The sequence below is a fragment of the Cervus elaphus genome, chromosome 1, assembly GCF_910594005.1.
Source record: "Cervus elaphus chromosome 1, mCerEla1.1, whole genome shotgun sequence".
Lineage (NCBI taxonomy): Eukaryota > Metazoa > Chordata > Mammalia > Artiodactyla > Cervidae > Cervus > Cervus elaphus.
In genome coordinates this window covers 32,004,368-32,018,031 of record NC_057815.1, presented here as the reverse complement: position 1 = coordinate 32,018,031, position 13,664 = coordinate 32,004,368, and the positions used below count along the sequence as shown (strand labels likewise).

General features: G+C 41.8%; 1 protein-coding gene across 1 annotated transcript in view; it reads right to left on the bottom strand.

The window, feature by feature from the left end:
• ACAT1 (acetyl-CoA acetyltransferase 1) overlaps window positions 1-11,851 on the bottom strand; it is a 28,532-nt gene extending 16,681 nt beyond the window's left edge. The window contains exon 1 of the mRNA XM_043898359.1: window positions 11,701-11,851. Coding sequence (XP_043754294.1) covers window positions 11,701-11,772 — 72 coding nt within the window. The 5' untranslated portion in view covers window positions 11,773-11,851. The remainder of the gene's footprint in view (window positions 1-11,700) is intronic.
• Window positions 11,852-13,664: the final 1,813 nt, after the last annotated feature.

The following is a 13,664-nucleotide window of genomic DNA, read 5'->3' as shown; positions in this document are numbered from 1 at the left end:
GTCCTGATGATTTCCATATTTCTATCTCTAGCTTTGACCACTCAATTGACCTCTAGACTCTTATATTCAAGTGCCAACTTGATTAGCCTGATTTTACTCTCCAACACAGGGCTCTCAATTGCCACCCTAGAACACTAGTTTCTTTCCAGTATTTCCCACCTCAGGACATCACATCACAATCAGCCCAGAAGCTAAGCCAAAAATCTAAGGACTCACCTTCCATCTTTGCCTAATACCCAGAGATATTCTATCACAGGTACTGAAATACTGTGTCTAAAATATACCTGAATTCTTCCACTTTACTTCATCTGCACCGCCACCGTTTCTTGCCACTGTAACAGCCTCTACTTCACTTCCTGCATCCCCAACTTATCTCGTTTTTAAAACGTAAATCAGGGAGCTTCCTAGAGGTCCAATGGTTAGAATTTGGCACTTTCATTGCTGTGGCTCAGGTTCAATCCTTGATCAGGAAATTGAGATCCCAGGGGAACTAAGATCCCATAAGCTGCATGGTACGGACCAAAAAAACAAAATCAAAACACACACTTACACATGCACGCAAAACATAAATCAGATTGTATCACTCCCCTGGTTAAAATCCTGTGATGGCTTTCCACTGCTCTTGGAATGATATCCAAAGTTTATCCCTTACCCTACAAATTCCTGGCTCTTGGAACTGTAGCTCCTGATGACCTGGATGGTATGATCTGGCTCCTGATTTTCTTTCCATTCATACGACTCTTATTCTGTGCCAGCCACACCGGCCTCCTCTTTGTTCTGGACCCATTTCCACCTCAAGCTCTTTACCGTGTGCCTCTACCAGTTAATAGTCCTTCTCCAGCTTAACTTGACTGGTTCCTTTTTGTTCTTCAGGATTCGGCTCAAACAACACAACCGCACAGCACCTCTCCCTGGCTACTTTTAAGTCAGCTTCTATTTCAACATGATTATTTCCTTCCAGGCACCTCTCACACTGTGTAAATACAAGGTATACATATTTATTCTCTCTCCATATAATACAAGCTTCCTGTGAGCAATCCTCTCTTTCACCTTCCTCCTTCCTGGTTCACCACTATATCCTTGTCACTTGGCGTAATGCCTAGAGCTCATTAAATTTTGCCAGGAATGGCAAAATTATAGTAGGATCAAGACATGTGATGAATGAACATGGCCACTTAAATTTTATTTGCATGTCGCAATCATCTTTCAAGGACAGCCCATCTGCTCCAAGCACTCTAGAGACCACCCCTGACAATGCAGGCAGGCACTTCAATCTTAGCTTCTGCAGCACACCTATGCATGCTCTATTTTTCCAAAACATAGAATTCCCTCACTGGCCTCACTGTCTCCCTATCAGACTGTGAGTTTCAAGAAGAGACTAATTTTATTTTTTGATCCCAATGATGGCAAGGAACACTTAGCAAATAAACAAAGTCTGGTCTTACTAGCACCTCTGAAAAACATTTCAGGTAGGTAAGTACATTTTGAAGTCAACAAAATGGGATAATGAGTTACAGAACGAGGGCCTGATTCACATAGGATGTTCAGCAAAGGGCTCTCTGGAGATGTCACTGGAGCTGAGAAAGTGAATATTAAGAGAGTCGGCCTGGGAAAAGTCTAGGGAAAGAGCATCTGAGGCATTAGGAAGAACTAGGACAAGGCCGTGAATTAGGAACAAACTTAACACATGCCAAGTAGAAAAAGTGGACTAGTGTAGCGGAAGCCACATACTCAAGAGAACACACAGTCTGGCTGAGACTAAAAAAGCAAGGAGTGGCCAAACAGGGCCTGAGAAGGAGTCTGGATTCCAGTCTGTATAACGAGAAGCCACTGAAGGCTTTACTATTATAAAAAGACCACTCTGGCTGAAGTGGACAGAACAACTGTATGAGCAAGAGTAAGAAGGGGAAGGAGACTGGCCGAGAGCTCACGTGGCAAATGTTAGGGAGGTCACAAGTGGGGCGGATACAAACAGATGGATACGGAGCATGTTTTATATCTAGAACAAGCTAATGGGTGGGTATCACTATTCTTATCTTACAGGTGAAGAAACTTAAGCACTGGCAAGTCAGGCAACCTGCCCAGAGTCCCAGAGCCAACAAGGTGCAGACATGGGATTTCAAACCCAAGCAGCATCGCCCTATTACGAATAGATATAGTCTACATATATATACATATGACAGAACATGGTCCACTGGAGAAGGGATGGCAAACCACTACAGCACTCTTGCCTTGAGAACCCCATGAACAGTATGAAAAGGCAAAAAGATAGGACACTGAAAGAGGAACTCCCCAGGCTGGGAGGTGCCCAATATGCTACTGAAAAACAGCAGAGAAATAGCCCCAGAAAGAATGAAGAGGCTGAGCCAAAGCAGAAACAACACCCAGTTGTGGATGTGTCTGGTGGTGAAATTAAAGTGTGATGCTGTGAAGAACAATATCGCGTAGGAACCTGGAACGCTGGGTCCATGAATCGGTGTAAATTGGAAGTGGTCAAACAGGAGATGGCAACAGCAAACATCAAGATTTTAGGAATCAGTGAACTAAAATAGACCAGAATGGGAGAATTTAATTCAGATGACCATTATATCTACTACCATGGGCAAGAATCCATTAGAGGAAATGGAGTAGCCCTCATAGTCAACAAGAGTCCTAAATGCAGTACTTGGGTGCAATCTTAAAAATGACAGAACGATCTCTGTTCACTTCCAAGGTAAAACATTCAATATCACAGTAATCTAAGTCTATGCCCCAACCACTAATGCTGAAGAAGCTGAAGGTCTTCCACGAAAACCTACAAGATTTTCTAGAAATAACAACAATAACAAAAGATGTCCTTTCCATCATAAGGGACTGAATACAAAAGTACAAAGTCAAGAGATACCTAAGGTAACAAGCAAATTTGGCCTTGGAGTATACAGAATGAAGTAGGGCAAAGGCTAACAGAGTTTTGCCAAGAGAATGTGCTGGTCATAGGAAACACCCTCTTCCAACAACACAAGAGACAACTCTATACATGGACATCACCAGATGGTCAATACCAAATTCAGATTGATTATATTCCTTGCAGTCAAAGATGGAGTAGCTCTATACAGTCAGCAAAAACAAGACTGGGAGCTGACTGTGGCTCAGATCATAAACTCCTTATTGCAAAATTCAGATCTAAATGGAAGAAAATAGGGAAAACCACTAGGCCATTAAGGCCTAAGTCAAATCCCTTACGATTATACAGTGGAAGTGACAAATAGATTCAAGGGATTAGATCTGATAGACAGAGTGCCTGAAGAACTATGGACGAGGTTCCTGACACTGTACAAGAGGAGGTGATCAAAACCCACCCCAAAAAAAGAAATGCAAAAAGGCAAAATGGTTGTCTGAGGCTTTACAAATAGCTGAAAAAAAAAAAAAGAAAGAAAAGTGAAAGGAAACGGAGAAAAGTAAAGATATATCGATTTAATTGCAGAGTTCCAAAGAATAGCAAAGAGATACAAGTAAGCATTCCTAAGTGAACAATGCAAAGAAACAGAGGAAAACAGTAGGATGGGAAAGACCAGAGATCTCGTCAAGAAAATTAAGAAATACCAAGAAAAACTGTTATGCAAAGATGGGCACATAGAAGACAGAAATTGCGTACGAGACCTAACAGAAGCAGAAGATATTTTAAAAAGGTGGCAATAATACATAGAAGAACTATACAAAAAAGGTCTTAATGACCCTGCTGCTGCTGCTGCTAAGTCGCTCCAGTCGTGTCCAACTCTGTGCGACCCCATAGACGGCAGCCCACCAGGATCCCCCATCCCTGGGATTCTCCAGGCAAGAACACTGGAGTGGGTTGCCATTTCCTTCTCCAATGCATGAAAGTGAAAAGTGAAAGTGAAGTCGCTCAGTCATGTCTGACTCCTAGTGACCCCATGGACTGCAGCCTACCAGGCTCCTCCGTCCATGGGATTGTCCAGGCAAGAGGACTGGAGTGGGTTGCCATTGCCTTATCCCTTAATGACCCAGAAAACCACAACTGTGTGATCACTCACCAAAAGCTAGTCATCTCAAAGTGTGACATCAAGCGGGCCTTAGGAAGCATCACTAGGAACAAAGCTAGTGGAAGTCATGGAATTCCACCTGAGCTATTTCAAATCCTAAAAGATGATGCTGTTAAAGTGCTGCACTCAATGTGCCAGCAAATTTGGAAAACTCAGCAGTAGCCACAGGACTGGAAAAAGTCAGTTTTTATTCCAGTCCCAAAGAAGGGGAATGCCAAAGAATGTTCAAACTACAGCACAACTGCACTCACCTCACACGATAGCAAATTCATGCTCAAAATTATCCAAGATAGGCTTCAACAGTACATAAACCAAAAATGCCAGATGTTCAAGCTGGATTTAGAAAAGGCAGATGAACCAGAGATCAAATTGCCAACATCCGCTAAATCACAGAAAAAGCAAGGGACTTACAGAAACACATCTACTTCTCCTTTATTGACTAGGCTAAAGCCTTTGACTTTGTTCAGTTCAGTTCAGTCGCTCAGTTGTGTCCGACTCTTTGTGACCCCATGAACCGCAGCACACCAGGCCTTTGTGGATCACATGAAATTGTGGAAAATTCTTCAAGAGATGGGAATACCAGACCACCTTACCTGCCTCCTGAGAAATCTGTATGCAGGTCAGAAAGCAACAGTTCTACCTGGACATGGACCAATGGACTGGTTCCAAATTGGGAAAGGTTTACATCAAGGTTGTATATTGTCACCGTGCTTTTTTCACATATATGCAGAGTACATCGTGTGAAATGCCAGGCTGGATGAAGCACAAGCTGGAATCAAGGTTGCCAGGAGAAATATCAATAACCTCAGATATGCAACGAGAACACTTTAATGGCAGGAAGCGAAAAAGAACTAAAGAGCCTCTTGATGAAAGTGAAAGAAGAGAGTGAAAAAGTTGGCTTAAAACTCAACATTCAAAAAACTAAGATCATGGCATTCTGTCCCATCACTTCATGGCAAATAGATGGGGAAACAATGGAAACAGTGACAGACTTTATTTTCTTGAGCTCCAAAATCACTGCAGATGGTGACTGCAGCCATGAAATTAATTAAAGACACATGCTCCTTGAAAGAAAAGCTATGACCAACCTATAGCGTATTAAAAAGCAGCGACATCACTTTGCCAACAAAGTTCCATATAGTCAAAGCTATGGTTTTCCCAGTAGTCATGTATGGATGCAAGAGTTGGACCATAAAGAAAGCTGAGCTCCAAAGAATTGATGCCTTTGGGCTGCAGTGTTTGAAAAGACCTTTCAGAGTCCCCTCAATTGCAAAGAAATTAATCCTGTCCATCCTAAAGGAAATCGGTCCTGAACACTCACTGGAAGGACTGATGCTGAAGCTGAAGCTCCAATACTCTGGACACCTGATGTGAAGAACTGACTCATTGGACAAGACCCTGATGCTGGGAAAGATTGAAGGCAGGAGGAGAAGGGGACAGAGGATGAGATGGTTGGATGGCAGCACTGACTCGATAGACATGAGTTTGAGCAAACTCTGGGTGTTGGTGATGGACAGGGAAGCCTGGCGTGCGCAGACCATGGGGCTGCAAAGAGTCAGACACGACTGAACTGAACAGGATCACATGCTATGTGTGCTTAGTCACTCAGTCACGTCTGACACTTTGCGACCCTATGGGCTGCAGCCCGCCAGGCTCCTCTGTCCATGGGGATTCTCCAAGCAAGAATACTGGAGTGGGTTGCCATGCCCTCCTCCAGGGAATCTTCCCGACCCAGGGATTGAACCCAGGTCTCCCATATTGCAGGCAGATTCTTTACTGACTGAGCCACCTGGGAAGTCCTATTATGCAGGATCATACACATCAATAATTACCTTAAGTGTAAATGGATTAAATGCACATAGACTGGCTGGGTGGATAAAAAAAATATATGTATATGCTGTCTACAAGAGACCCACCTCAAACCTATGGACACTTTCAGATTGAAAGTAAGGGGATGGGAGAAGGTATTTCATGCAAATGGAAATCATAAGAAAGCTAGAGCAGCAATATTCATACCTGACAAAACAGACTTTCAAACAAAGACTGTTACAAGAGACAAAGAAGGACAGCACATAATTATCAAGGGTTCCTCCTAAGAAGAAGATATAACAATTATAGATACACCCAACATAGGAGCACCTCAATATATAAGGTAAATACAACAAACATAAAGGCACAGATCAACAGTAACATGATAATGGGGTGGGCTTTAATACCCCAATTTCATCAATGGGCAGATGATCCAGAGAGAAAATCAATAAGGAAATGCAGGCCTTAATTGATACTTTAGATGAATTAAACTTAATTGATATTTATAGAGCATTCCATGAAAAAGCAGCAGACTACTCATTCTTCTCAAGTGCACAAGGAACATTCTCGAGGATTGACCACATGCTGGGCCACAAGGCAAGCCTTAGTAAATTTAAGAAAACTGAAATCATATCAAGCATCTTTTCTGATGACAACACTATGAGATTAAAAATAAACAAGAAAAAAAACTCTAAGAAACACAAACGCTTGGCAGCTAAGCAGTATGCTACTAAACTGCCACTGGATCACTGAAGAAATCAAAGAAGGAGAAAAAAAAAAACCTAGAGACAAATGAAAATGAAAGCACAATGGTCCAAAACTTATGGCATGCAGCTAAAGCAGTTCTATGAGCGAAGTTTACAGCAATAAAATCTTACTGCAAGAAACAAGATAAATCTCAACTAAACAATCTACCCTTATACCTAAAACAACTAGAGAAAGAAGAACAAACAAAACATAAAGTTAGAAAGAAGGAAATCATGAAGATCAGAGCAGAATTAAATAAAATAGAGACAAAGAAAAAAATCTCAGAGATCAATAAAACTAAAAGCTGGTTCTTTGAAAAGAAAAAGAAAATTTATAAACCATTAGCCAGACTCATCAACAAAAAAAGGGAGAGGACTCAAATCAGTAAATGAAAATGAAGCTACAGCTGACTCCACACAAACACCACTGTGAACACTGTATGCCAATAAAATGGACCCCTGGAAGAAATGGACAAATTCCTAGAAAGGTACAGTCTCCCTAGGATGAACCAGGAAGAAATAGAAAATATAAACAGGCCAATCAGAAGCACTAAAATTGAAACGATGATTAAAAACCTCCCAACAAACAAAAGTCCAGGACCCTACAGCTTCACAGGTGAATTTTTATCAAATATTTAGAGAAGAGTTAACACCTATCCTTCTGAAACTGTTCCAAAAAGCTGCAGGGGAAGGAAAACTTCCAAACTCATTTCATTAGGCCACCATCACCCCAAAACCAAAACCAGACAAAGATACCACGAAAAAGTAATTTACAGGCCAGGACCACTGATGAACATAGAGTCCAAAGTCCTCAACAAAATACTAGCAATTCATATCCAAAAATACATTAAAAAGGTCATACACCATGATCAGAGATCATCACCTCTGATGATCTTACATCCAAGAGACGTAAGGATTTTTCAACATCCCCAGATCAATAAATGTGATACACCACATCAACAAATTGAAGAATGAAAACCATATGATCATTCAGTAGATGCAGAAAAAGTTTTTGATAAAATTCACCACCCATTTATTATAAAAACTCTCCAGAAAGTGGGCATAGAGGCTATATACCTCAACATAATAAAGGCCAGATATGACAAATCTACAGCTAGCACCATACTCAGTGGTGAAAAGCTGAACACATTCCAAGACCAAGAACAAGACAAACATGAAAAGGACCACTTTTACTCAACACAATTTTGGACATCCTAGCTAGAGCAATCAGAGAAGAAAAAGAGGTAAAGGGAATCCAAATTGGAAAAGAAGTTAAACTGTCACTGCTTGCAGATGACAGAATACTATACATAGAAGATCCTACAGATGCTACCAGAAAACTACTAGAACTCATCAATGAATTTGGTAATTGCAGGTTACAAAATTAATACACAGAAAACTGTTGCATTTCTATATACTAACAACAAAAGATCAGAAAGAGAAATTCAAGAAGCAATTCCATTTACCATTGCATCAAAAAGAATAAAATACCTAGGAATAAAGCTACCTAAGGAGACAAAAGACCTGTACTCTGAAAACTATATGATGCTGATGAAAGAAATTAAAGAAGATATACACAGATGGAAATATATACCCTTTTAGTGGATAGGAAGAATCAATACTGTCAAAATGACTAATGCCCAAGTCAATCAATGAGATCCCTAACAAATTACCAATGACATTTTCCACAGACCTAGAAAAAAAAATCTCAAAACCTGTATGGAGACATAAAAGACCCCAAATAGTCAAAGCAATGTTGAAAAAGAAAAAGGGAGCTGGAGGACTCAGACTCATAACATCAGACTATACTACAAAGCTACAGTCATCACAACAGTATGGCACTGGCATAAAAACAGAAATATAGACCAATGGAACAGGATAGAAAACCCAGAAATAAGCCCATGCACCTGTGGTCAATTTATCTATGACAAAGACAATTCTACACAATGTTGGAAAGAATCTCTTCAACAAATGGTGCTGGGAAAACTGGACAGTCACATGTAAAAAAATGAAATTAGATCATTCCTTAACTCCATACACAAAAATAGGCTCAAAATGGATTGAAGAGCTAAATGTGAGACTGGACACTATAAAACCCCTAGAGGAAAACATAGGCAGAACACTGTCCAACAACTCACAGCAACATCTTTTTTGATCCATCTCCCATAAAATGGGGGAAAAAAACAAAAATAAACAAATGGGACCTACTTAAACTCAAAAGCTTTTGCACAGCAAAGGAAACAATAAACAAAATGAACATACAACTCACAGACTGGGAGAAAACATGAGCAAGTGATGTGATCTTTAAGAGATTAGTCTCCAAAATTTACAAACTGTCTAGGATGCTTAAAAGCTTCAAAAAAACAACTCACTCAAAAAATGGGAGACAACCTGAATAAACATTTCTCCAAAGAGGATATAAAGATGGCCAATAGGCACATGAAAAGATGTTTAACATTGCTAGTTATTAGAGAAATGCAAATCAGTACTACAATGAGATATCACTTCACACCAGTCAAAATGGCTATCATCAAAAAATCCACAAAGAACAAATGTTGGAAAGGTTATGGAGAGAAGGGACCCCTCCGATTCCACTGTTGGTGGGAATGTAAATTGGTACAGCCACTATGGAGAACAGTATGGAGGTTCCTTAAACAACTAAAGATAGAACTACCATATGCGCCTCTGATTCTACTCCTGGGCATATATCTGGAGAAAAACATGATCCAAAAGGATACGCGTACCCCAGTGTTCATTGAAGCACTGTTTACAACAGTCAAGACAGGGAAGAAATCTAAATGTCTGTCAACAAAGGAATGAACAAAGATGATGTGGTACACATATACATATACGTGGTACATATATCATTGTACATTGTGGTACAATGGAATATTACTCAGCCATTAAAAAGAATGAAATAATGCCATTTGCAGCAACATGGATAGACCTAAAAGTCAGTCAGACAGAGAAGGAGAAATATCATATGACATCCTTTATACATGGAATCCAAAAATAAACTATACAAATGAACTTACTTACAAAACAGAAAGAGACTCAAGAGACAGCAAACGAACTTACAGTTGTGGAGGGGAGGGCGGGAGAAGACAGATAGGGACTTTGGGAAGATCATGTACATACTGCTGTATTTAAAATGGATAACCAGCAAAGACCTATTGTGTAGCACATGGAAGTCTGCTCAACGTTATGTGCCAGCCTGGATAGACTGGGCTTTGGGGGAGAATGGATACACCTATATGCAATGTTGAGTTCCTTTGCTCTTCACCTGAAACTACCACAACATTGTTAACTGGCTATACCTCAATACAAAATAAAAAGCTTAAAGTTACAAAAAAAAGAAAAGAAAAGAAAATTAACTTGTTTCAAAACAGCAAGACAGGAGTTTAAAGGAGGGAATAATCAACAGTGTCAAGAATACTTGAGTAGGTTGCCATTTCCTTCTCCAGGGGATCTTCCTGACCCACGGATAGAACACATCTCCTGCACTGCAGGCAGATTCTTTATGGACTGAACTACCAGGGAAGTCCCACAGAGCTACCAAGGAAGCCCCATCAACATCGTCAAACACAGTATAAAGAAAGGTCAAGAAGAAGAAACACAGGAAATGAAAAGCACTGGTATCCTTCAGTTGAGTAGTATAGACATCGAACTGCAGAGGTTTCAAGAGAAATGGATGTAAACAAGGGTGACAAGGAGGACTACTCTGTTGACCATAAGAAAAAAGCAACTCCAGTTGAAAAGCAAAAAGCTCTGATTATGGCCATAAGTTTGTTGCCAATTAAGGGAGACCTGAGTGTTTTTGAAGGAAAACGAGAAAAAGCCAGTTTAATAGGTTAGAGATTACGTTTCATTCCACAAAGGGGCACTGAACACTGAAAATCCTGTTAAAACCAACTGTATCTCCATGCTTCAGTAAATGACCACTTAATTTAAGTAACAAAGGAACACCACAAATCACACGCTATACAGCTTCATTCTTCTCATCAGCAACATTTGTGTTTGATTTTGAACTGTTAATTAAACTAAATTAAGAGGGTTCTGCACTTCGTTTATGTTTTGTTTTTTTACAAACTTAAGTACCTAGTTTTCACCTAATTCACCTAGTAAACTCTGGTTTGAAATTCAGGATGTCCTAATCACATTTTTGTGATTTACCACAAACTAACAAATACACTAAGAACTCACGATTCCTGGAAACCCACTCCTCCTGACTCTCATTATCTCAGTCCCCCAGGATTAATTTTAGACTTTTCCCTTGGTTCTCCATCCTCACTCTGCATTTGACAAGTTCTACATTTATTCCTTCACAATCTCTTGCATAATGCAAGAGATTTCCCCCCCCCCACTTCAATAGTCCTAGACCTCTAATTATAACAATAACAAAAATATAAACGGTCCTCAATGACTTAAGTCAAATTTAAACTCTTAACAACAGAACTAGATTTCAAACTTTATTGCTCCACCCAAACTAGAAAAGTAACGCCTCCCCACCACACCCTGAAACTCTCGACCTACTCCTTGGCTTTTGCCAGACCCTAAACCTGCGGTGCAAGCTAGCTTGCCCTGATGGATGGAAAATAGTAGATTCTTCCAAGGCTGTCGCTCCTGTGTTCACAACACAAACAAGGCTCTGGACGCCCTTGGTACGTAAGCGCCACGCATCAAGAAATCGAGGAGCCATTTATTTTCCCTAATAGGTCTGAAGTTGCTCCGAGTTGGCACATCGATTTATCATCACTCTGTAAGCCCAAAATGATTACCTACGGCATGAAATTAAAACCTCCTGACAGTAACGTTCACAAATATGTTTCGAAGAAAAGCTGGGAAACAGTTTTACAGGACTTCCCTACCCGTGGGGCAAGGTCGAAACCACGCCCCGGGCCTTTCTGCGCGTCAGAACACCTGCCCGCTTTGACACCGGAAAGCGGCGGCTACACGCCGACAGGGCCGCGGCGAACGGAAACGCTGCGTAGGAGCCTGCGCGTCTGGGCGCGGGGCGGGGGTCTTTCCGAGGCCCGCACTGAGGGCTCCTTCCGGCCGCGCGGCCGCGGCCAAGGCCTCGCGAGGCGAGACCCAGCCCCTCTCACCTGCACCCGCCTCTGAAGCAGGGGGCCGCGCCCGCGCGCGCCGCGCCGCAGAAGGGCCGCTAACACAGGCATGATCTCCGACCTCTCTCTCCGGCTGAGAAGTGCGGGCTGGCGCGGCGAGGCGCGGCGAGACCCCGACTCAGCTCCTCCCACCGCGCCGCCTCTTCCAATAGCAGCCTCGGACCGCGACGGCCGGCGGCCATTGGCCGGCAGCGGAGGAGGGGTCGGGCGGGGCTTGGCGCCGGAGCCGCCGAGCGGCCCTCGGCCGGAGGAGCTACTGCAGAAGCCTCTTGACGTGGCGCTGGGTCGCTTCCCCGCCACTCTGACTTTCTGAGGCCAGTGGTTTATGTGTAACCTGGGCCTGTTTTTCTCACTTATACACGCAAAGCACAAAGGAAATTTATGAAAATATTTTTAAGCAATCCAGTTTAGCTTTTCACTTATAATTTTTCAATTGCTTCTTAATAGGAGGACGAAGAGGAATAGAAAACATGAATGTCTAACTTTGAACAATTAGCAAGATTATATTAACCTTCATCAAAACTCCATAAATTACATGTTATTATCTACTCTTTAACTAATGAGATCGCTGAGATACAAAGAAGTTAATTTTTTTTTGTCCATGATTGCATGGAAAGTGGTAGAGCTGGGGTCTGGACTGGAATCATTACATGATGTTGCTTTCTTATACATATTTCCAGAGAATGATAATAGTGTTAACTATGATTATTCTGACATTTGGGGAACCCATTGCTTAATTTTGGATCTTCAACTGGAGAAAGCAAAACTTTGTTTCTTTGTAACATTATTTTCCTTTATTAAATTTTTTTTCTATTTCTTTTGTTGTTGTCGTTGTTGTCTGGGTTTTTTTCGGGGCGGGGGGGTAGCGTGGTCTGTGCCTTTTGTGAGATCTTTGTTCACCAACCAGGAATTGAAGCCAGCCAGACCTTTCGTAGTGAAAGTGCAGAGTCCTAACCACTGGCAGACCAAGGAATTGTCTATATTTATTTTACACAGAAGACAGGAGTGACAAGAGGACTTTACTTACCTCAAGGCAAACCCACGTTTTTCCTAAAGTAAAATCCCCACCCTTAACTATGTTTTGTAACAAGTGGGAGATAGTAGTTTTCAAAATTGGCCACACTTAAAGATAAGGTTGACCTGCACCTGGCAGGGCTGCAAGCCTTTTAATTGCCCAGCCTCAAGATGCAAGGAACACAGAGTTAGCAAGAGAGACATCAATGGTTTATTGGATAGGGGATCTTACTTAACACCAGAAGCAAGAGGGTTCTACACAGACAGACTCTTTTGGGTGGCAGGTGGCAGGCTGGCCGTGGCAAGAGTCTTCCCTGTCAGAAGAGGGAATTGTTACAGAGGAAATTGATATCAGGATGGCTCATTGGTTACCGGGGAAACCAGCAGAGGAGCACAACTCTCACTGCCCCTTTGATAAACCATCTTTGTGAAGTTGTTCTGATTTTAAGATTACAACAGTCAGTAGCTGCGGTGGGGGCAACTCTGTAGGCGTTCACTGATCAGGTTCTATGATTAAGAGGCAAGATCAGTCAGGTGATAGGATGTAGCTGAAGCAGGGTCCGATGGTGAAGGGGATGTACAGCCAGCAAAAGAGCAGCCATCTTGGGTGGCCTAAGCATACAATTAGCTCACCCTACAAGTTCTGCTTTCAATATGACTTATGCTCACTCCTCCAAGTAGAGGTGGGGTCTGTGTTCTCTCCTTCCAGGCTAGGTCTAGACAGAAATATGGATAAAGAAGTTTGTCTAATGATTCCAGTCCTCAAACTCCCACCCTCCCAGCTGAGACCCTAGACATCATGGAGCAGAGACCAGCCATCACTTCCTGTGCCCTGTCTGAATTCGTGATCCACAGGAACAAAGATAGAAAATAAATGCCTAATGTTTTAAGCCGGTACATTTTGGGGTCATTTTTATATAGTAATAGAT